Here is a 21,459-nt window from a genome sequence, read left to right as displayed (position 1 = left end):
GGCTAGGCGCAGCACCAGCGCGGCCGGGAGCCCCGGCGGCCATGGAGTGGCTCCCCTGAGCGCACGGCCGGCATTGTGGGCGCGGCGCCTCGCTTCCCCCGTCAGTGGGAGCTGGAGTCTTCTCGTGCTGTCCCCCGTGTGCATGTAGCAGTTGCTGCGGCTTTGGGCATGCTGTCCAAGGAAGGCTGCGGGCTTTCGCACCCCATGCCCTGCTGAGTGGCAAGGCGCTGGCCCTGGCCAATGTCCGTCGCCTGGCTGCCATCCTGGGCCCGCCTAGGCCGCCTCCATCGGCAGACACGGAGCGCCAAGATGCGCTGAGTTCGTGTGTTGCGTGAGTGCCAGTGACTGGCTGAGCCCTCCTGGTTCCCGTGCTGTTGTCGGCTTCCCGCGCCCTTAGTGTCTCCCCTCCAGGCGTCTCCAGTGCCCGGTTCGTGCTCCTCTCCCGCCTTCCTGCAGTGGCACCGCTGGAGCTGTGGGGAGGCTCGCGGGGCAGCCGGGGAACACCAGTGAGCGTGGTGCTTGGTGCAGTGAGATGTGGCGGTGTTGCGGGATGGTGACGCGAACCGGAGCCTCCCATGCACCCCGACCTGCCGGCGAGCCCAAGGAGCAGGGCACGGCCATGGGGCACGGCCGCAGGCGGCCTGGCTCAGCCCTCCTCTGGCTCCGCTCCCTTCTCTTGACCGCTTCATGGGTACGTGGTATCCAGCTTCATTTCAGCGGCTTTCCAACATAACAGTTGGGAGCTGGATGCTCCCGTGCGGCGGTGCCCATACAGCTTTTCATAATTGTTGACTTGTTTTGGAAAGAAGGGACAATAAAAATGAGCCCCCTGAAAGCCATGTGCTATGGGTCACGTGCACACGTGGCAAGGCCTTGGCAAACCCTGCTGGCTCCTGGGTGGCGCTGCGTGGCAAGGGCCGCGTGTCTGGGCGCGTGGTGACGGTGAGGGCTCGCGGTGCTCACATGTCTCTCTCCTCGCAGCTCCACGATGCTGGACGGCCTCCTGCTGCTGCCGGCGCTGATGGTGATGGCCATGCCCTCCCGCAGCCTGCAAGGTGAGTGCTCTCACCCGGAGCTCGCCCTCGGCCCGCCACAACGGGTGAGCCCGTGCCAGGGTGAGCACGCGGCACGCGTGGCAGCTGGTGCTCCAAAGGGAGCTCTGCACTCATGGGGTCCACTCGCTTGCACCTGCGTTTCGAGGGCCTTGAGGTGCATCTGGTGTTTAGGGCAAGCCCCTCGTCTTCCTCAGCTGCCTGGGTAGGGTCCTCTGAAACGCTCTGTGGCTACGCGCTGGTTTTGGAGCTGATACAAACAGTAGAAGGCAGGATAGTCAAGCACCAAGGAAGGGGAAGCTGAAAGGTGAAAAATGCACATGTGATTTCATGTTGTTCATACCTGTGAACAGGAAATTCAAAGGAAAAGAAAAGGAGCCTGTGACAGATGTTTAATAAAAATAACTATCTTGAGCAGAATAGGGAGGTTGCTGGCTGCCACTGCTGCAACTTTTTGTTGCAGCTGTACTGCAGCTATTTGCTTCTCAAAAATATTTTGTCAGACTCTCAGAGCTGCTTTTATTAAAAATCTCAAAGATGAAACCATCTGCCTTTCGCATCCTTGATGGGAAGAGCTGTCAATAGATAAGAGAAACGCACAGGAAACATGGGTGTTGACTTGTAACTCTTTTGTTAATTGCCCTTGGCTGACGTGCGTGACGCCGCAGGCGCGCAGTGGGAGCGCGGGACAGCCCTGCGGGGAGCGCTGCCTTCGGGCAGTGCCCTGCGGGCCCCGCGGCCGGCCTGGGGCTGCTCGAGCCGGCAAACAGCTCTGACAAACGCGGCTGAGCGGCTGCGCTGCCCGCCCGGCCGCGTCCTCGTGGGGCCGCTGCGCCGAGCCTTTGGAAACGCTGTGCTGAGCCTCTGCCTTTGGAAACGGCCTCTCCGGCCACACGGCCGCCCTTCGAGGGACGGGGGGAAAGTGCCCATGCATTCATAGCAAGGAACTACCAAAGGAAAGTCCAGTGCAAAGTTAAATGGGCTTCAAAGGGGTTTCAGTTTTTCCTTGTCTGGTCATCTTCTGTTCTTTACGATATGTAGCCCAGTAGATCTTGCCTCTTGGCCCTGTCCCTGTCAGTTAAGAAAGAAGAGGGATTTTACTGCCTCCTTCCTTTGGCCTCCGCTCCTGCGCCACCTCCTTGCGTTCCGGCTGCTCCTGAGGCCCGGCTGGGCCGGAGGCTGCTGCTCCTGCTCCCAGCGGTGCCATGGCCTGCGCTGCCTGCGCGCACAGGGGCTCTGAGGACAGTGATCCCGGCGGCGCCGCTCCACGCAGTGCAGGAGGCACAGCGCGGGTCCTGCTTACGCCTGTGTCCCTGGGCTTGTGCACCCCTCGTGTCCCCAGCGCCGTGGGGGCCACTGCGCTCACTCTTTCCCTTAGCAAGGGAGATGCAGAGCTTCAGCTTTGACACTTTCCAAATAGTGGTCAGTGAATTAGGTGTGAAGCAGCTTGGGCCCAGGGCCTGGAGACGCCGACATGAATCACTGTGTGTGTGGGGCCGGCAGGAGTTGTGCGCTCCCTGCGAGGGCCAGGGCGGCAGGATGCGGCAGGGCGCTCCCCGGCCCTGGGGCTTTCCTCCAACTTGGCCCCTGCTTTTGCTGTTCACAAGGGGCAGCTCCACGGAGGGAAGAGCAGAGGAGCTGAGTTCTGCTCCTGGTGGGCAGAGCTAGAGCCAGGCTTGCAAAGCCGTACACGTGTTACGTTTGCTGCTATTTTTAGGAGCATCTGCTACGTTTGTGTCTGGGCACTTTCCTGCGTGCTAGGAAGAACTGAAAAAGGGTCTGTAGACGTAAGCTGATTGCCCATGATGCGTGTGCAAGGGCGAGCACGTTGCCCCGTGCGGGTGTGTGGGGACCGAGCTGCGCCGGCCTCTGTGCCCCCTGGCAGCCCCCGCGGCAGGCGCCCCGGCCCCGCGTTTCCCTGCTGACGAGGGTCGCCTCCCGCAGCCCCTGACCAGCAGCAGCGTGTTGGTCCTGCTGCTTGGGAAGTTCTTGTGTAGAAAAGGGCTGCCCGTGCGCAGAGTTCGGGAGCTCCACATTGCGAGTGGTTCTAGTTGGGGAGCTCTGGATGTTTCCCTGGGGATACTTGGAGTAGTTCTGCATTTTAGAGTTAAGAAGCCCCTTCTGTGGGTTGCAGTCCCTGCACGGTGGGGCGGCTGGGCCTCGCAGAGCTGCGCAGGGCCGGGCAGGCGGCTCCCCGTGTGCCGCTCTTACCTTCATCGAGTCGCAGGTACGAGTATCGTCCCCTCCTGCCTGAGGGTTCTTCAGTGCTAGCTGCCAGTGGTGGCTTTCCCTTCAAACAGCAGGTCTTGTTGTCTAGTGATTCGGTCATCTCAGTGTAACTGGAGCTGTTGAGAATATGCTCCATTTTTCCTCAACTTCTGCCTTTTGCAGACGATGAGCTGGCGGCGAACGTGGTGCAGTACGAGTGCGTGTGCGAAGGCATGTCCTGCGGCAATGGGGACCGCTGCCGTGGCCAGCAGTGTTTTGCCTCCCTCAGCATTAACGATGGGGCCAAGGTCTACCAGAAGGGCTGCTTCCAGGTCTACGAGCAAGGGAAAATGACCTGCAAGACACCCCCCTCTCCCGACCAGGCTGTCGAGTGCTGCCAGGGCTACCTGTGCAACATGAACATCACCGCCCAGCTGCCGTCCTCGAAAGGTGAGAGGACAGTTTATGGATGGTGGATCTGGCTCGCGGTGTGGTGGGAGCGAGGCGGCACCACGCCAGCAGCACGGGATGTCGGCAGGACCCTTCCCGGTGCCCAGCATCCCCAGCCGTGCCCAGGCCTCCATGGCGAGTCGCTTCAGTAGCACATGTGTTAGCAACTCTGCCTGTTGGAGTTAGGATCTCTGACAGAGTAGGGGGCTACCAAGCACACTCTTGCTGTCAGCGTTACTGGGTGTTCGTTTTTTTACTTTTTTCTCTCTATTTTCTTTTTCAAGGGCAAACTCTTCAGGGCGAAGCTGTAGGTTACAGCATGGAAACACTAATCATTGTTATACTGGCTCCTGTGGTAGTGCTGATAGTTTTTTCTGCGGTAGCTGTGCTGGTCATCCGGAGAATACAGAAAAACCACATGGAGAGGCTCAACTCCAGAGATGCAGAATACGGCACCATCGAGGGACTGATCGCATCCAACGTGGGCGACAGTACATTGGCCGTAAGTCACCCGAATGCCCCGTGCAGGACCCTGTAACCTCTCTTCCTTTCCTGTGCCATTAGTGCCTCCCCCCAGAAAAGGCACCCAGCACCGGAAATTCTGTTGGTGAGATTCCTGTAGTGGGAAATCCATAATGTAAATGGAGTTCTACCAGAAAAGTAATTTTTCCAGGTCAACTGCTTTGACTTCGAGTATTGCTGTAAGCTGCAGTCAAACTGTTTTTACAGACATTCCTTCTAGGAATAATGTCTGATGTAAGTGGGATTCTTGACCTACTGGAAAAACAGGGTATGCGCAACAGTTAGGAAGCTTAAAATGATATGAAAGGTATAAAAATGCATTGCCTCTCTGGTGTATCAAAGAGTCTGAAATGTAGGAGGGAAAGATGCGAAGGCTGAGGAAGAAGAAAGTACAGACCCTAACAGGTATTTTTAGCTTAAAGACTTCAAAGCTGCCTCTAATGATCCTTGCTGAAGGGCTCTTGGGCGACCAGAGTATTAGTGCGATACTGATGACAGGAGAGAGTAGTAGGAATTTGAAGACATGGAGGCTGTTTATTCCTGTTAAAAATAGATGTTAGTAGTTGAATTTTGATTCACTCAGTCTCTGGAAAGAAAACAACTTGGAAGTTGCTTCTTTTATAAAGGATAAAGGATCTTAATTCTACTGACAGCCTGAGGAGTGTTTGCGATGGCCTTCCTGCTCTTTCTCGGCACTGGGCAGGGAGAGCTTCAGGGACAGCGTAAGGTTATTCACTTCAGACACAAATGCAAGGTGTAGAAATTCCTCCCTTCTCCGCTTTTCAAATAGTCTCTATGCCTTCTTAAACGCAGAGTGGGAAAACACTTTCCCTTTAGTGCTTTTCTGCCTTAACCTTTACTGCCTTAACCTTTAGTGCTTTCGCTAAAGGGTCAAAGACTTTAGAGGAATGAAAATGGTCTGGAATGCAAATGTTTTTAACGTGCTGCCTTGCAACCTTGTACGTTCTCTGGGCTTTCCCTTTGTTTGAGCTCTCAGCTCAGTAAGAGAGGAGCTGAAACGGGCAAAAGTTGGGTGTTCTGGGGAGCTGGGAGTAGTTTCTTGTACTACTGTAAGTGGTGGAAAAATCTTGCGGAAATGTGTTTTGTCACAAGACTGTGTGTCCTGGCAAAGTTTTCATGATGTTTGAGGTGGCCAAGGGGGATTAGTGTTTCCATGTGGTAGGGACAAATCCTTCACTGAGGAAGATCAGGTTAAACCTGAAGAGTCAGGCTCCCAGTCATGCAGATGACCCTGTTCTGGACCTCCGGAACAGCCTGTGTGGGGAGCAGGCAAGTAACCCAGTCCTCTTTATCCAGGAAAACAGGGCCCTCCTGAAGTGGCCTGAGGTAGAGCCACGAAATGCCAGGGGCAGTCCGGGAGGATGGACAGGCATCGGTTCCTCGCTGCTTCTCCAGTACGAGAACAGGGAGAGGCCTCGGGCTGAGCAGCAGGAGTACGGGGAAGCGAGGAAGCCCTCCTGCTGGCAAGGGAATCGGTGGTGGACATGTGCAGAGCCCCGCGGCGGGACCTTCCCGTCCTTGCAGTTGCCTCTGGCCACACTCCGAGATGAGAGACTGTCCTAGAGGGTCCTTGGGAAGGCAGCTTTGGTGTTTTGTCCTGCAGTCCAAAATGGTACCAGCAGTCTGGGGAGATCCTTGGGACGCTCTGGGACGGGAGGCAGAGGAAGAACAAAGAGTGAAGAAGTGAGACGTTTAGTTGGTAGCTCCTTCGTTAGGGCGGAGCAGCGACCGTGGCTCTGTCCTAGAGACTGAAACGTCCAGACAGTCTGTGTAGGTGTAGAACTGAGCGTGGTGCCAGCGGCAGTGGCTGCCCAGCCACCCTGCTGCTGCTTGGCCCTGTAAAGCTCTCCCAGGTAGTCATTCTTTTAATGCCTTTCTATGCCTTTGGCTCTCCTAAGTCAGCCTGCAGGGCTGGATTCCCTCTAACTGTTTTAAAACAGCCATTTCTAGTATGTTCATCGTGAACTAAGCATGGCTGTAAGTAGGTATCTGCTCTGAAGCAGTGACTTTGAGCTCTTATCTCTTCCCAGGATAAGTATCCATTAGACCATTTCCTTTGCAAGCCCTTGAAGTGCTTCAAGTCATCCTGCGCTCCTCCGAGACGGTGATTAAAGCCTGGAAGAATAAATCAAAAGTTCTTTCCACAAGGAAGTGGCAGAGTTACTGGCTGCAGAGGCCAGGTCCAACAGAGCTGCTCTCTGCTCGGCTATCACAGCTGGGTGACTTTGATTGCAGTGCCTCTGGTGCTGGTAATGGAAAAAATAGAGCTCCTTGCCTGTGAATGTACCCTCTGAACAGCCAGTCTTTATGTTCCAGGCTTTTCTCCTCTTTGTGCTTTGACTTAGGATTTTGTCACACACCAGAGCTGTTTACGCTTGGGATTATCCTCCATGGTATAGGAAGCACTTGCAGCCCTTGGTTTCCTAGTGGTGAATGGAAAGAGCTGTTTGGCCTCTTCAAATCTTGTTTTTACAGCCATTGTTGCAGACAAGCTTTAGCTCCTGTCTGGTACAAGCAGGAAGGAAAATGAGTTCACATTTTGGGTAAAATAGCAGTATCATGTCTCTCTCTTTTTTTTTTTTTTCTCAAGCACTTACCAAGAAGACAGATTTCTCACTTTTTATCTGACTGAAACCCAGAAGACCAGTTTGCTTGGAGATATTAGGAAGTTGATTATGGTTATGCTTTTCTATCCTGCTTTCTTTTGTGAAGGAGAAAAACGTTCAATAACAAGGTTTCTACAGAAGTTCTTACTACTGAAGCCCTCCCCTTGTCTGTTGCTCACTGGATTTCTTGGAGGGAAGTTTCATCAAACATCGTTCAGCCACTCTGAATGGCATTGGTCGTGAGTTACCTGAGCCATGTTTTGCAGAGAAGTTCTGTTTCGGGCACACGCTCAAGCTGTGTTGTGGGAGCGTGGGCGCAGAACTGCTGCGTGCCGCAGTTCTCGGCGCTCCCCGTCGTGGGCCAGTTTAGAAGCTCCTGATTTCAAACGTGTCTGTGTTCTGAGGGCGGGCGGGCGCCTCTTGACCCGTGGCGTCCTTGCCCGGCCGGCGTTGCCAACACCAGTGGGAGCGTGGCCATGGCCTTGTTTGAGGACTGCCCTCCTGCCTCCTGCAAGGGGCTGTGTGAGGGGCGTGGGGACAGCCCAGCCGAGTGTCCCGTGGAAGGCGCCGGGTGTCTGGAGCGGGCGCTCGTTGCTGAGCTGCCTTTGGCAGACAGGCTGCGTGACAGGGAGAGCTGCACTGCTGGGTTTGCCTGCGCTTGTTGCTGCTGAGTTGCCTGCCTGCCTTTAACGATGGTTGCTAATATGGTTGGGGGAACCTGAGCGCTGGCGCAGAGGCGGCTGTGCCTGTGAGGTGCCTGCGCTAGCCGAGGGGCTGGCGGCCGCGAACCGCAGACCCGCGGGGCCCGTGGTGGCTGCGCCACTGCGACAGAGCCCGTGGTGGTGGCCGCAGAGGCCCCGGTTGAGCCCCGTGCGGCCTGCACTCGCACGGCGCAGAGGCAGGGCCATGCAGCGCCGGCGCCGCGCTCGGCTGCTGCCATCTGCCGGCGCCGCTGCCACGGTCCCGCTTCCCTGGGGACGGCGGCCGGGCTGTCTGGCATCCCAGCCCGGCGCCTCGGTGGAAAAGGGAGCTGTGTGCGGAAAAGGGAGCTGCCCAGGGATGCCTCCGCCGGCGCACGGTGCTCGAGGGCCTGGTCTGCGCACGCGGGAGCTGGCACCGCCGCGGCCCGACCAGCGCCGTCGCTTTCCCGTCTCCACCACGGGCTCTGCGGAGCCTTGCCGAGATGCAGCTCGGCATTGCGGGTGTCTCGCGTGCACGTTGATCCTGGGGTCAGTCAAGCCCCCGTGGGAGTGCTGAGGACTGCGGATTACGGTGCTGGGAATGACCTCGGCTCTCCTTAGCAAAACCTCCTCTTGTTCCTCGCTCCTCTGGCTGCCTTCAGTGAGAAGCAACCATGGGTAAATAGAGGGAATAATAGGAAAACCTGTATAAATACTCAGAAATAAATGTTCCTTTCTTTTTCTGCTAATCATAGAGGGATGAAAGGCTTAAATATTGGAGCTTTGGGAAGCTAGTCTTGCTGAGGTACCTCAAGTTAGTGCAAGGCATAGAAAATTTTGGAGAAAAAGCTGCTCTTAAGCTGTTTCAAGCAAGTGAGATGCAGAATTACGAGTGTGAACAAAATGAGGGAACGGTGAAATGCTGGGAAGTAGCTGAGGCTGGAGCCCCATTACGGAGGCCGGGAGAAAATCCAAGCATAAACTGGCAGTTGTTTGTGCCTGCTTCTCATATTTACAAAATTTCCAGTAAAAAATGGTATGAAACTTGTATTTCCTCTCCCTTCCCCTTCCCTTATGTATGCTCTTTGATGAGATAAGATGTTGTGGTTAAAAAAAGAGAATTCTCTGTCTCTTCAGTGATGGTCACAGTAGGATCCTAATCCTGATGGCTGTGGATGCGGCTGGTGCTCCTGCAGCACCCGCTGTGTTGGGCTTCAAGTTAAGCCGTCCTGTGAAGATGTGGGAGCTGGTACCTTATCTGTTTACATGGAAGAAATGCCATATTTCTCATACTGTCAACTTCTGATTTTCGTTTTTAACAGGATTTACTGGACCATTCCTGCACATCTGGAAGTGGCTCTGGGCTTCCTTTCCTGGTACAAAGAACAGTGGCTCGCCAGATCACGCTTGTCGAGTGTGTAGGTTAGTAGAAGTCTTGTTTACGTGTCTAATGACAGTTCTTAATAGCAAATGCACAGAGCTTTGCCTTTGATCCTAATTAAAGATGAGTTTTGATCAGTAAGGTCATGGTGGAAAATACAAACTAGGCCTGTCTGGGCACTTTTTAGACTAAGTTTGTTTGTTTGTTTTGTAGAAAATCAAGCTCAATTTGAAGTTTGAAACTGTCAAGCTGTGAAACAAATTTGATTGATTAAGTGGCATTTAATTAAAAAGCTTTAGGATTAGAAATAAATCATTTGGCTTTGAGATACCTGGAATTGAGGCATGAAGTTAAGTAGCTAATGTAGCATTTAAAAAGGGCATGATTCTGTGCTCCCAGAAAGGGAAATGGATCATGCAGGTTTAAGTACTGCCAGCTTGAAGGAGGAGATTAGGAGGGGGTGAAAGTTCTGCTCCCTGGAGACCCTGATGGAGAAGGCAGGCCTTGAGCCTGACCTTCCCCAGGAAGGGTCCAGCTTTTAAGTGGCACTGGGCTCTGGCTGTCTCAGGACTGAATCTTCCTTATTTTTAAATACAAAGTGCTGCCTGGCATCTCCATGATGCTCCATTCTGGCCCTTGTGGTGTCTTCTGCAGCTTGCTTGCTCTTCCTGCTGCTCTGGGACTCTGCAGGCTGTGATTTGCCTTTGCCGCTCTTCCCTACCCTAAACCTTGGTGTGTGTTTGTGTCTGTCTGTCTGTTCCAGCGCCCTGTCTGGATGCAAGGGCCCGTGACGCCCTGTTCAGCCTGTGCCCACACCTGCAGTGCTTTGCTCTTGGTGCTCTCACTCCATGTGCTAACAACTCCGTAGCTGAACTTGGAGATGATGTTTCTTGCTGACAGAGGTTTTGGAAACAAGTAATAGATTTGAAGATAAAAAAGGTTAAACTAGCATAGAGCTAATGGTAATGTGCATTCACACGTTAAAGGTGATAGATATGATTTCCTTTTTTTCTTCAGTAAGAATTTGAAATGCTGATGGATTACCCATTGCTGGAAAACCCTAGTTCTAGCTTTTGGACTTAGACATAATCTGGAAAGAGTAAATATTGTTTATTTCCAGAAAGTAATTGTAGTATTTCTAGAGTCTCTTAAGTTTCAATTTATCTGTGTTTTAAAATATTTCATTATTTTCCCCTTTTGTTACTAAAGAGGAAAGTGGAGAATTGTTTGCCTTAGTTTTTATCCATGCCAAGTGGCAAACAAGGTTCCAAATTACAGCAGGAGGGTGAATACCCCTCCTTTTTGTTCACTGTCTTTTATTGTTGCAGTGCAGAGGGAGCAAGGGCTTTTCAGTGCTAGCCTCAAGAATAAGGAAAATAATTTTGTTTATCATAATGACAATTAATTTTGGTAATTGCTTTGTTTTGTTCAACTACAGTCTCCCTGTTTTGAGAATTCGCTCAGATGTGGGAAGAATAAATTTAGCTTGCTAAAGCCCAGCTGCTGGCCGTGTTCAGCCCTGTGTTTGCTGAATCCCCATCTGTGCAGGGGCTGTGAGGGTCTGGAAGCTGCAGCTGCCTCTGTTAAGAATAAGTGGGCTCAACTCATTTGAAAAGTGGGTGTCTGAATTCTCAAATGGTCCGAGTGTGGAACTGAGAATTGCTACCTGAATAGTGTTGAGTCTGAGCTGAATTTGGAAGTACTTGGGTCAGAGCTCTCGAGAAGCAGAGCCACTGAGCTGAGATGCCGCGCTGCCATTAAAGGGGTAGTTAAAGCATGGCATAACCGTGATACAACCCTGTCGGGGATAGAGCTGATTCCTGCGGCTTGCAGCCAGGGCAGGCACCACGTTCCCACAAGTCAGTGAAAGGTTTAGGCGTTCCCGGTGCCGCCTGGAGTCCCGTCGGGATGGGAGGGCTCGGGTGAGCAGGACCCGCGCAGCTCCTGTTGGGAGCAGCCCTCCCATGGGACGCGCTGCCTTTCGGAGGTTTCGGGCCCGCCACGTGGATGCCCTGCCCTGCTGGGTGTCCCGTTGGACGTGTCCGTGCTGGGTGTCCCTTCCTGTGGCCGCCCTCGGGGCTGCAGTGGCCAAAGGCAGGATTAGTTCTTGCAGACAGCGAATGCCTTGCGTGAAAACCGGGGCTATTGTATTTGGACTACCATGGAAGTAGTAATCTACGATTTTTCCAGAGTGCTCTGTCGAGGATATTGCTTTCATGTCAGGCAATTTCATGTGTTGTTCTAAGCTATTTTGGATAAAAGCTTGGCATGCAAAACCATGTCCTGGTCCCCATCTAGGGGACCATCAGGGTGTGTGCTGTTTTAGTTGGCATTGCACACACCTGGCAGTGTGCATTGCATGTGAGGGCTGGTGGTGCAGAGGGATGGGAGGGCTGCTACTCTGCGGGAGCTCCGCGTTCTCCGTCCGCAGGAGGGTGGGAAGGGCCGGTGCCCGGCACGGTGGGAGCTCCACGTCCTCCCTCCACACCCGAAGCGTGCGGGAAGCCTGAGGGGCCGTCGAGCTCAGCGTGCGAGTTGGTGCCCAGAGGTGCCTGCGTGGGGCTCAGCTTGGGCGCGTTAGGGTTAGAGAGGGGGGCGCGTTGGGAGGAGCTCCAGCTCACCCCCGGCTGTGGTCTTTGGTTTTTGCGGGTATCGTGAGTCTGAGGTGGGAATTGTGTGAGGAGCAGTTCTGCTCTTTCTGAACAAAATAAAGCCTTTTTCACTTTGTAATTTATTGAAAAGAATGAATTTTGGACAACGTTAGGGACAGATAGGTGGGACTGCAGAGACGCTGCATGTGTCAGCGCTGCTGAGCGGCGCGGCCGTGCGGCGGCGGTGCCCGAGCACGTCCTGTGCTGGAGCTCCCGCCGGCCGCATGCCCGCTGCTGGGAACAGTCCTGGCTTGGTGGCGCGGCCGGCCATGGTGACACACGTGTTTGCCATCGTGGTAGCTCCGCTGCGGAGCCTGCAGCACAGAGCCACGGGCTGCCTTGGTGCCTTGCTCTAGGCTGGGTTCAGTTCTAGCTCTTGACTGGTTCTCTGCGTGGTAGTTAAGGAGTTTTAACGTCCCTCCCTTCCTGCCTCTCTCCAGGAAAGGGCCGATACGGAGAGGTTTGGAGGGGTCAGTGGCAAGGAGAAAATGTTGCTGTGAAGATCTTTTCTTCTCGGGATGAAAAATCCTGGTTCAGGGAAACTGAATTGTACAACACTGTATTGCTGCGTCATGAAAACATTTTGGGTAAGTAGAAGAACAGTTTTCCTTTTTATTTTTACTGTGAATTCCATGAAAATGAATAAACTAAGCAGCTCGCATGCAAAGTGCTGCAAAGGTACCTTGCACTCTTCCAGGCCTGGTTCCTGTGCTTGTGGCGAAGGTGGAAGGGGTTTGGAGGCGGGAGAGGCTTGCAGGAGCGAGCCGGGCTGTTGGAGCAGGTGCCGGCAGCCACAGGCTCGGTGCCACGGGCCGGCGAGGAGGCGCCCATCGCTGTGCCAGGCCGAGCCAGGGGACCCGGAGCCCCCCGGGGACACGGAGGAGCACACACCTGTGTTTGAAACCTCTCTGCACGAAGCCTGCGGTTCCCCTGGCTTGTTCTGCCTAAATCAATGCCTCTGCTCAAAGTTTAGGTCAAGCTAGGAAATACAAGGAATTCCTAGTTTCCTAGGAAAATGGGGTGTTTAAACTTCCACTGTAGTTGCCCTTTATGGCCTACCTTGCTCTCCTCCCCAGATTTGAAAGTACATGATTTTGAACCTCCTGGAGCCCTGCTACCTCTGGGGTCAGTTGTGAGAGCTTGGAAAGGGACTCCTCTGTGGTGTGGGCTGTGTTGGGAGTTTCAGTAACCCCCAGATTCCTGGTGAACATGCTGTGTTTTCACTGGTGTGTCACACTTGCAAGTGACAGCAGCGGCCTGTTTGGTGGCGCTACCTTGCCCGAAACCTGTCAGTTTTACCTAGGCCGCTGCTTCGTTTCCTGTTGAGAACTTCTTTCCTGGCTCTGTACGTTCCCTGCTGAGTGCCTGCGCTCTCCTGAGGGCTTCCTGGGCAATTACCTTGTTGCTGTAAAAACAGTTTGGGGGCCTTCTGAGCGTGAATTATTGAACGTCCCTTCCCAAGATAGCAAGTAACTTTGCAGAAATTCTATTACACGTTCCCATGTCTGTGTGTGTGTTTAGTTTGTCTTGATAACTGTCAAGTTTGTGGGCTATTTTATGGGATTTTTTAGATGCATTATTGAACAATATCACATATTACAGAGGAGTCATTGCAAAGAAATCTGACTACTGGGATTGAAGGTCTGTGTTCTTGCTGACAAATGTCGTATGAGGGCTTTTAATAAACCTGATTTGTCCCCTGCCTTGGGAGTAAAGGTTCTGCTGCCTCCTGGCCACAGCCGCGGCGCTCGGCCAGGTGCTTGTGCATGCGAGGGCTGGGGCAGCGCCTTCATGTCGGGTTCAGCTTTAGACACCGCCTTTGGCAGCAGTTCTTGAGATTCATCAGCCTAGGAAAGAGATTCCTCCTGGCTCCCTTTTGGAAGATGGTGGTGATGGCTTTACACCAGAGGTGATTTGCACACCAGATAAATACATTTTGTAATAAACATAAGAGTTCCAAAGCGCATCTTGTCTGTTTTCATAAGAGAAGGCAAGTTTGCACAAAATTCAGTTTTAAATTACCAGAGGGGCCTAGTGGTATTGATTCATGTCCTGGGGGAGATGTGGATGAGCTCTGCCGTCTCATTTTGTGTTTCTCCTTTTCTTCTCTACCTCCCCTAGGTTTCATTGCGTCTGACATGACTTCCAGGAACTCGAGCACTCAGCTGTGGTTGATCACCCACTACCATGAGATGGGGTCTCTCTACGACTACCTGCAGCTCACGACCCTGGACACCATCAGCTGCCTGCGGATAGTCCTCTCCATAGCTAGTGGTCTTGCACATTTGCACATAGAGATATTTGGAACCCAGGGCAAGCCGGCCATTTCCCACCGGGACTTGAAGAGCAAAAACATCCTGGTCAAGAAGAACGGGCAGTGCTGCATAGCAGACCTGGGTGAGTTCAGCCGGCTGCTTTAGTGTCCAGGGCCGCCCCGCAGGAGTCGGTGCCGTGAGAACTGCAGCCGATAAAAACCTGGAAGCAGTGTCGGGATCGTTGCGGTTCCGCAGGCGGTGCGGGGGCCACTAGAGGGCACTGAGCCCCTAGAGATGCTCCCGGAACGGGGCCCAGGGCACGGAGCAGCCCGGCGCTCCGCATGCTGCTCCGCTCTCTTGCGCGGCTTCCAGCACCTCCACCCGCACAGTGCGAGATACACACGTGATATAAAGCTGGGGCTGCATATACTGGGGTTGATGGACACCACGCTCATAAAATACACTGCGTTTATCTGGGTGTGCAGAAGTATAAGGGGTTGTATACCCTAATAGATAGAAACAAAGGTTACCTGCCTAATTTTCATGATGGTAAAAATAGTTGGTTTTCGTATGCTGGGACTCAGATGTGTTTGACACTTTCCTTGTGCGCTCCATGTCTGTAAAGAAACACCCTGGAAGCGGAGGTGCATCCAGGGTGCATCCGGGGTGCATCCGGGGTGCATCGTGCCCCTCGCGCCAGCCCTGCCCTGCCCTCCTGGCGCCGGCAGCACAGGGGAGCGCTGGGTTCCCCGTGTCCCTGCTTCCCAGCCCGCACACTGGGGAGCCCCGTTACAGCCCCGCCGCAGCGATGCCGCCCTTTGCAGCGTGCAGGATGCTGCCTTGCAGCCCTCGGCGTGAAGCCTTTGATCTGCCAATCCACTCCAGCTGTTTTGCCCAGTTTGGGTCAAGTATTATCAGTTTTATCAAAAGGTTCTTCAAAGTCCTTGCATTTAGAGTTTGCTAGGGCACTTGTTGCTAACCCCAGTGCCCTGGTGCAAGGTGTGGTACACACTAAGGATAAATATTTTTGCTGTAGAGAAGGCTTTCAATTACCTTCTCAGCAGTGATGGGATTGGCTTGATGGTGTCTTTCCAGAGTTGCTATGATTGTTGTTTTAGCAGCTTGAAATTACTTGAAGTGCACTTAAATTGCAGGGAAAAGTGTTTTCCAAATTTTTGCTGCTGCAACTCATAGACTTAAAAAAAAAATAAAGAAAAGAGAAAGAAAACATCAGTGATGATTTAGAGATAAGTTAATATTTTGGACTGAAGTAAAAGCTTTTTAAAGTTCCATCTGAAATAAGCTCACGTTAAATGCAAGTAGTATATGTTATTCTGGTAAGACTTGGTGGGGAAGTGGGCGAGAGTCTGTCTCCCTGCTATTGCTTAGTTATGTCATGCACCCATTGCTGTTCAATTTGCAGTACTGGCTGTTTACCATGGTGAAATGAGTACTTTGTGCATTTCCAAATTTACAATAATTTAGGCCCTCACATAATGTTCTTTGCTTAAATGTTTGGTAATTAGTAGAAACAAGGTAGAGTGGTTTTGACTGACTCATTTCAGATCACTTTGAGGATGTTTATTTTTCAAGCAACTGCAAATAGAGGTTTTATTTTCCAGCTTTATTTTTTAACTTGCGTGTATCCCTCATGCAGTGTTTTTCTTCTCTTTTCCCCACAGTTCGGATATATCCGCCTACCCAAAAGTTCTATAAATAAATTTGAGTGCCGGGTAAAATTGTTTTCTTCTAAGCAGCAGCTGCTCAGCCTTCTGCACATACGTGCCTAGAGCGCTGCTGACATCCAGCAGCTGCAAAACACTTAGTTGCTGTAATGACAGCGCTTTGCAGCCGTGCAGTAACGTGCTCAGTGGCAATCCCTTGGGAGGTAACGGCTGCAAGGCTGTGGCTGGTGGTGGTGGCTGCTCTGTGGACGGCCGGGCTCCGGCCCTGGGTGCTGACTGTGCTGCTGTGTGTCCCGCAGGCCTTGCCGTCATGCACTCCCAGAGCACCAACCAGCTGGACGTGGGCAACAACCCGCGCGTGGGCACCAAGCGCTACATGGCTCCCGAGGTGCTGGACGAGAGCATCCAGGCGGACTGCTTCGACTCCTACAAGCGAGTTGACATCTGGGCCTTCGGGCTGGTCCTCTGGGAGGTGGCGAGGCGCATGGTTAGCAATGGTGAGTACCTGGCGCTCCTCTCTGCTCCTCGGAGCAGCTGAGTGAGTGGAAACGCTGCAGAGCGGCTCCCGCGCGGACGCGTCTGCTCTGTGGTGAGGTACCGGACACCTGAAACGCTCCCGTTCCTGACACCAGCACCTTGGGCACTAGCTGGAATCTCGGATACAGGGTCAAGGATTGCCACTTAGTCATGGTGGAGGAGAGGGTCCTTTGCTGAATCCCAGAAAACAACAAATAATTAGATCACAGTAAATGACTAGTTTAAACTTTTGCCCGTAAAGTCTCTGGAGTTCCCTGTATGCAATTAAACTACAGCGAGTGTGATTTTTAGACATCTGTTTCACATGGCAAAACCTAAGGAACAAAGATGGAGAGTATGAATAAAGTAAACACTGAAGTGACCAGAAATCAGGGATCTTCTTCGGTTAAACACAAAGCAGGATGTGATCAAACATTTCCAATTCTACTAGGAAAGTGCTAGTAAAACTGCTGCTCTTGCCCTGAGCAATGCTGGATTGTGTTTCATCAGCAAGAGGGTCTGAATTCAGGAGTCCTTGGCTGGTTGTAGGTGTGTTTGCTTGTCCTTGCCAGTCCAGGAATCCTCTGGTTCCCTCCTCTGGGCCCGAAGGACAGGCAGGACTCTGAAGATAGAGCGTGGGAGCAGAGGGGACCTTGCGTGGCCCTCCTGTGGGTGCTCGGGCTGAGCTCGCGGGATCCCTCTCCTCGGGAAGCGGTTGCTTTAGGAGGTGTGTGCAGGGAGGGCTGCACATTCAGTCTGAAAACGCAGCTTTCCTGTGCGTGTTGCCTGTCAGCGGCCAAAAGAACGTGCAAGGAACAAAGCGTTGTTCCCGTGCCCGGGGTGGCTGCCTGCCACCCGCCCCGCAGTGTGGGGGACACTGGTGCCGCGCAGGGGCCGCCCCGAGGCCAGCGCCGCCCCGGCTTTGCTGGCGGGTCTCCCGAACCCCCGTGCAGGCCGTGTGCCCGCTGCTTAGGCACCACCTGGCCCCGCAGCGGCCAACGGCAGCGGCCGGCCGGGCCCCGGCGCGTGGCAGATGCTGCGTCCTGCAGACGCAGGAACAAGGGGCATGGCGGGAGGTGAGGCCCTCTCTCCCTCAGCGTGGCCTTTGGGGATGCTGTGCGTAGCTGGGGTGTAGCGCCAGCCACGGGGGTTCGTGTGGGCACCGCGCAGGGTGTTTCCTGCTTGAGCGCGGCGGTCAGCCTGCGTGCTGGTGACACCTTACTTGAAATGCTGGTGTGTGCTTTTGTGTATTGCTGGGCCTGGATTTGAGTAACGTGTCTGACATCTGCTTTGTCTTTCCGAGCTAATCCTTCTTTGGATAGGAGATCTTTTCTTTTTCTTTTTTTCTTTTCTTCTTTTCCCTCTCTCCTCTCTTCTCCATCGTTTAAAATAAACAAGCAAAAGTCTCATGCATTTACCTCTCACAATGAGTATCCTATGGAAGGATGCCTGTTGTTTAAGTCTCCCATGCTGATGTTTTGGTGTCTGCACTATTGCTGCTGCTTGCTGAGCTGCTCCTGACCCGCACCGGGGTGGCCGGGCCGTGGGGCCGCGACGCTGCGAAACCCCCAGTGTGGGACGACCGAGCTGCTGCCTTGACAGTGCTGGTTCCAGCTATTGCCCGGGTTTGCAGCCGTCACTGTGAGTGATTCCACCCTCCTGCTCGGGGCGAGCACTGTCCCGGCCCTGGCGATGCTCGAGCGGGAGGTGGCTGCTCGGCCGCCCCGTTGATCCGTGCAGCTCCGGCTGCCCGAGCCTGCCGAGGAGTCGCGATGCTGGCAGGGCAGGCGGTAGCTTTCCCCGGTGCGCTCGGACCCTGCCCTGTGCTGCTGGGTGCTTGTGCACCGCCTACGGAGTGGCAGTGCAGAGCCCGTCGCGTTGGTTGGAGGCCCTCAGCTCTGGGAAGCACCGAGCTTCTCCTCTGGTTGGGTTTTCTTTCCACCTCTCCTTTCTCCTATGACACCTTCTATCTATGAAGCAGGGATTTCTGGTGCTCTGCTGTTCTCGTGGCTGGGCATGAGGAGGAAGGTCCTTCGCTCCGCTCACTCATGTGTGCGTAACGCAGGGCAGCCTTAAAGTATCAGGGAATAAAGGCGGGATAGAATGCTGTTGTAAGGGTCGGGAGCTGGCTACCCAGAAAGCAAATACATGTGTGCTGGATGGCAGAAGTCACCTTAACGTGGCCTGGAAGCAGCAGACCGGGCCGTGCCATGGGCCCGTTCTGCCCTGTCCGGAGCGGCGGCGTGCGAGGGGTGAGGGCGGCTGCTGCACGCGGGAGAGGCTGGAGCCGCGCGCGCTGAGCGAAGGTCGCTCCGAGTTCCTTCCGTGCTTCGTGTCAGCGTGATGTGGCCTCGCTGAAACAGCCAGCTGCGTAACCTGCACGTTGGAAAATCACAGGAGAAGAGTAAAATACAGCCCACCTTTGTCTTTAGTGAGAAAGTTCACCTGCTCATGTATCACAATGGCATTGGGAAGTCTGTGAATGAATGTCTGTGAAGTTTTGCTTTTGAGCAATGTAAAGTTACTTCTTTATCCATACTTCAGTTTGAGATAATGCATGTGCACAAAGCTTATTTGTATTCCAGTTTTCTCGCAGATAAGTTTGTGTTCTGGGAGGAGGCAGAAAGAGTATGAAATGGGAGCTCAGCCCTAGGTACCTGCCGGCCGCTCCGCTCCGTGTCCCTCCTGCGCCGCTGGCGCGTGGCCCTGCTCCCCAGCTGTGCAGTGTGCGGCATGGGACTTAGCGGGAGGGTTTCTGTGGGAAAAAGAGGTTGGATCTCACGCTACCACAGCTGTACTCCTTTAGTTCAAACTAAAGCTGTTATTTGTTTATTTATTTTTAACTGTTATTTAGTTCAGACATCTGTAAAGTAGATGTAGTTATTGCTTTGTACCAATTAATTAACATTTTGGATAAGAAAGGCTGTGTATATGGTAGAAAGCACTATTCTGTGTTTCTGTGGCCACTTGCCCCTGGCATGCCCACCGGTGGACGTTCCCCTGCCGCTCCGTGGTGTGGATGACGCGCTGCTCCGTCGGGCAGAAACGCTGCTGTGCTTGGCTTCAGTCACTAGGTAACGTCTCTCTCGTTTGCATCTCGCTAGGTATCGTAGAAGACTATAAACCACCGTTTTATGATCTGGTTCCAAATGACCCCAGTTTTGAAGACATGAGAAAAGTGGTGTGTGTAGATCAGCAGAGGCCGAACATTCCCAACAGGTGGTTCTCAGACCCGGTAAGTGGAGGCGCTTCCCAGGATGGCGTGGGATGCAGGGCTGCTGCGCTGCAGAGGGAAGGAGGCGCCATGGGCAGCTTGGGGCTTAATCTCAGCCATTCAGAGGGACCTCTTAGTAGCGTCAATTCATAGTAGTTATTTTGAAGCTGATCTCTCTATTTGATTGTTCTCCAAGGGGATGCTTATTTAGGGGAAGGTAACCTGTGTAGGTCTCTACATTATAAGCAGGCAGGTCTACAACATCATCTTAATCTCTTTTCAGCCTGCATTAAAAGGGCTGGGTTTTTTTGTTTGCTTGTTTGTTTGTTTTTTAGTTTTGGATTTGTTTTTTTTTAAGGCTGGTTCTAAAGCGTAAATTTATTTTTCTGCATTGGAATCAGCCTATACTGCCTACCTTTGAAGAGCTCTTCTGTGTCTTGTTGCTGGAACTGTGGAGGTCTGTTGTGAGGGGCCGGGACTGGGTGACCCAAGTACAAGGGCTGGTTTGGGAGCTGTCCCTGTGCCGCGGGCTGGGCATCCCAGCTGTGTGAACCTGCCCTCCACGTGCTGAAATCACAGAAAAATCCTCCACGTTGTTTGGCTTCCTGCATTCATCTTAGAGGGGTCAATTGCATTGAAAAGGATTCTGTAGAGCATTAATTCCTTAATTTAAAGTTTTGAATATTTTAAAATGAGGCTGGTTGGACATGGCAGCCAGCACATTGTCTAGCTATTTACACTCTTTAATTGCAGTCTTTTTTTCAGCACTTCAAATTTACATATTTGGAAACAAAAAGGACCCAAATAAGCAGCAGCAAAACATGTTGTAGACTCTGCAAATATGAGTATTAATGATGCAATAAAAATGTAACTGTGCTGTTGCTTAGCACAGTCTAGTTCTTTTTGACTTATGATTTACGTGCTGGTAATCTGTGTTTTTATTCTTTTCCCAGACACTAACATCACTTGCCAAGTTGATGAAAGAATGCTGGTATCCAAATCCATCAGCGAGACTAACAGCCCTGCGAATCAAAAAGACTTTGACCAAAATTGATAATTCCTTAGATAAACTGAAAGCTGACTGTTGACCTTCTTCTCATGGTGCTCTCCTGATAGGAAGGCATTTGCCTGGACAGAAGCAGTCTGGCCAGGCAGGTCATGTACTTGGTCCCCCCGTGGCTTCTTACAGACACAGAAGTTCTTACCGGGCCGCCTGTTTGGGAGACATTGGAACCCTCTGGACTTTGCTCAGTGACTACAACGGGCATTTCACAAACGGTCAAGCTCTGGAGCCTCGCGGTGGAGGCGCTGTTGCAAAGGTAGCGAGTGGCCTGAAGGAAGACAGAGAAATCCTAAGACAAGATCAGGGCATTAAACAATGGCTTTGAATAGCTTTTTTGCTTTTTTTTTTTTTTTTTTTTTTTACTTTTTTTTTTTTTTTTTTTTTTTTTTTTTTTTTTTTAAATGTGCTCTTCACTCCCAGGATGAACACGTGGAAGTGGTAAATTTTAATCAGCAATATTGCCTGTGCTTCTCTTCTTTATTGCACTAGGAATTCTTTGCATTCCTTACTTGCACTGTCACTGTTAATTTTAAAGACATGACTTGCCAAAAATATGATTGGCTGTATACTACATTGATCTATGCTTGAATAATAGGAAATGAATTTGGTAAACTGAAAATGTAACTGTCAGATTTTAGCTGCATTTTACATGTGTACTGATGTTTACAATAATGCTGAACACTAGGAATTTCTCGTTTATACAAAACTTGCAAATTATTTATTACTAGTGCACTTGCCAGTTTTTTAAACTGTAAAATAAGTGCATAAAGTTAAAGCTTATTTTTATGTGGCCTCTTTCATGATTTCTTACACAGATGTTTTTGTAACACAGTATAACCTGAAACATAAATTGTTTTCTGTATTATCATATTACAACTCAATAGTCACATTTTAAGTGCTTCACATTTGTAGGTGTGTGGTCTGTAACATGTTTTCAGTTCAAATACGGAACATATATATAGCCATTACCCACATGACGTTGTGTCTAGTATCTTACTGATCTAGAAGAGGAAAGCATTGGAGGACTCGAGTAGAATTTTAGGTCATGAATGCTGTGGGAAAAATGCATTTTATTTCTTCTAAGCTATATAATATGCATTTAAACTCTGCCAGAAAAATAACTATTTTGTTTTAATCTACTTTTTCTATTTAGTA

At 51.9% G+C, this 21,459-nt stretch overlaps 1 protein-coding gene across 1 annotated transcript; it reads left to right on the top strand.

The window, feature by feature from the left end:
* The first annotated feature begins 988 nt into the window (after positions 1-988).
* On the top strand, positions 989-20,630 carry ACVR1 (activin A receptor type 1). Its single transcript, XM_026038182.1, has 9 exons — positions 989-1,055; positions 3,444-3,710; positions 3,995-4,212; positions 8,862-8,961; positions 12,012-12,158; positions 13,693-13,968; positions 15,811-16,008; positions 19,132-19,262; positions 20,195-20,630. The coding sequence occupies exons 1-9, from the start codon at positions 989-991 to the stop codon at positions 20,327-20,329; spliced, it is 1,539 nt and encodes a 512-aa protein (XP_025893967.1). The 3' UTR covers positions 20,330-20,630.
* The last annotated feature ends 829 nt before the right edge of the window (positions 20,631-21,459 follow it).

This window comes from Nothoprocta perdicaria, unplaced genomic scaffold, assembly GCF_003342845.1.
Source record: "Nothoprocta perdicaria isolate Ctin4 unplaced genomic scaffold, notPer1 scaffold_203, whole genome shotgun sequence".
NCBI lineage: Eukaryota > Metazoa > Chordata > Aves > Tinamiformes > Tinamidae > Nothoprocta > Nothoprocta perdicaria.
Note: the sequence above shows the minus strand (reverse complement) of the source record. Positions and strands in the feature narration are given on the sequence as shown.

Excerpts from the sequence above, each read along its gene's own strand:
- ACVR1 (XM_026038182.1), top strand. The coding sequence starts at position 989 with ATGCTGGACGGCCTCCTGCTGCTGCCGGCGCTGATGGTGATGGCCATG. Across the intron at positions 12,159-13,692 it reads GCGTCATGAAAACATTTTGG|GTTTCATTGCGTCTGACATG; the intron begins GTAAGTAGAAGA and ends TACCTCCCCTAG. Across the intron at positions 13,969-15,810 it reads GTGCTGCATAGCAGACCTGG|GCCTTGCCGTCATGCACTCC; the intron begins GTGAGTTCAGCC and ends TGTGTCCCGCAG.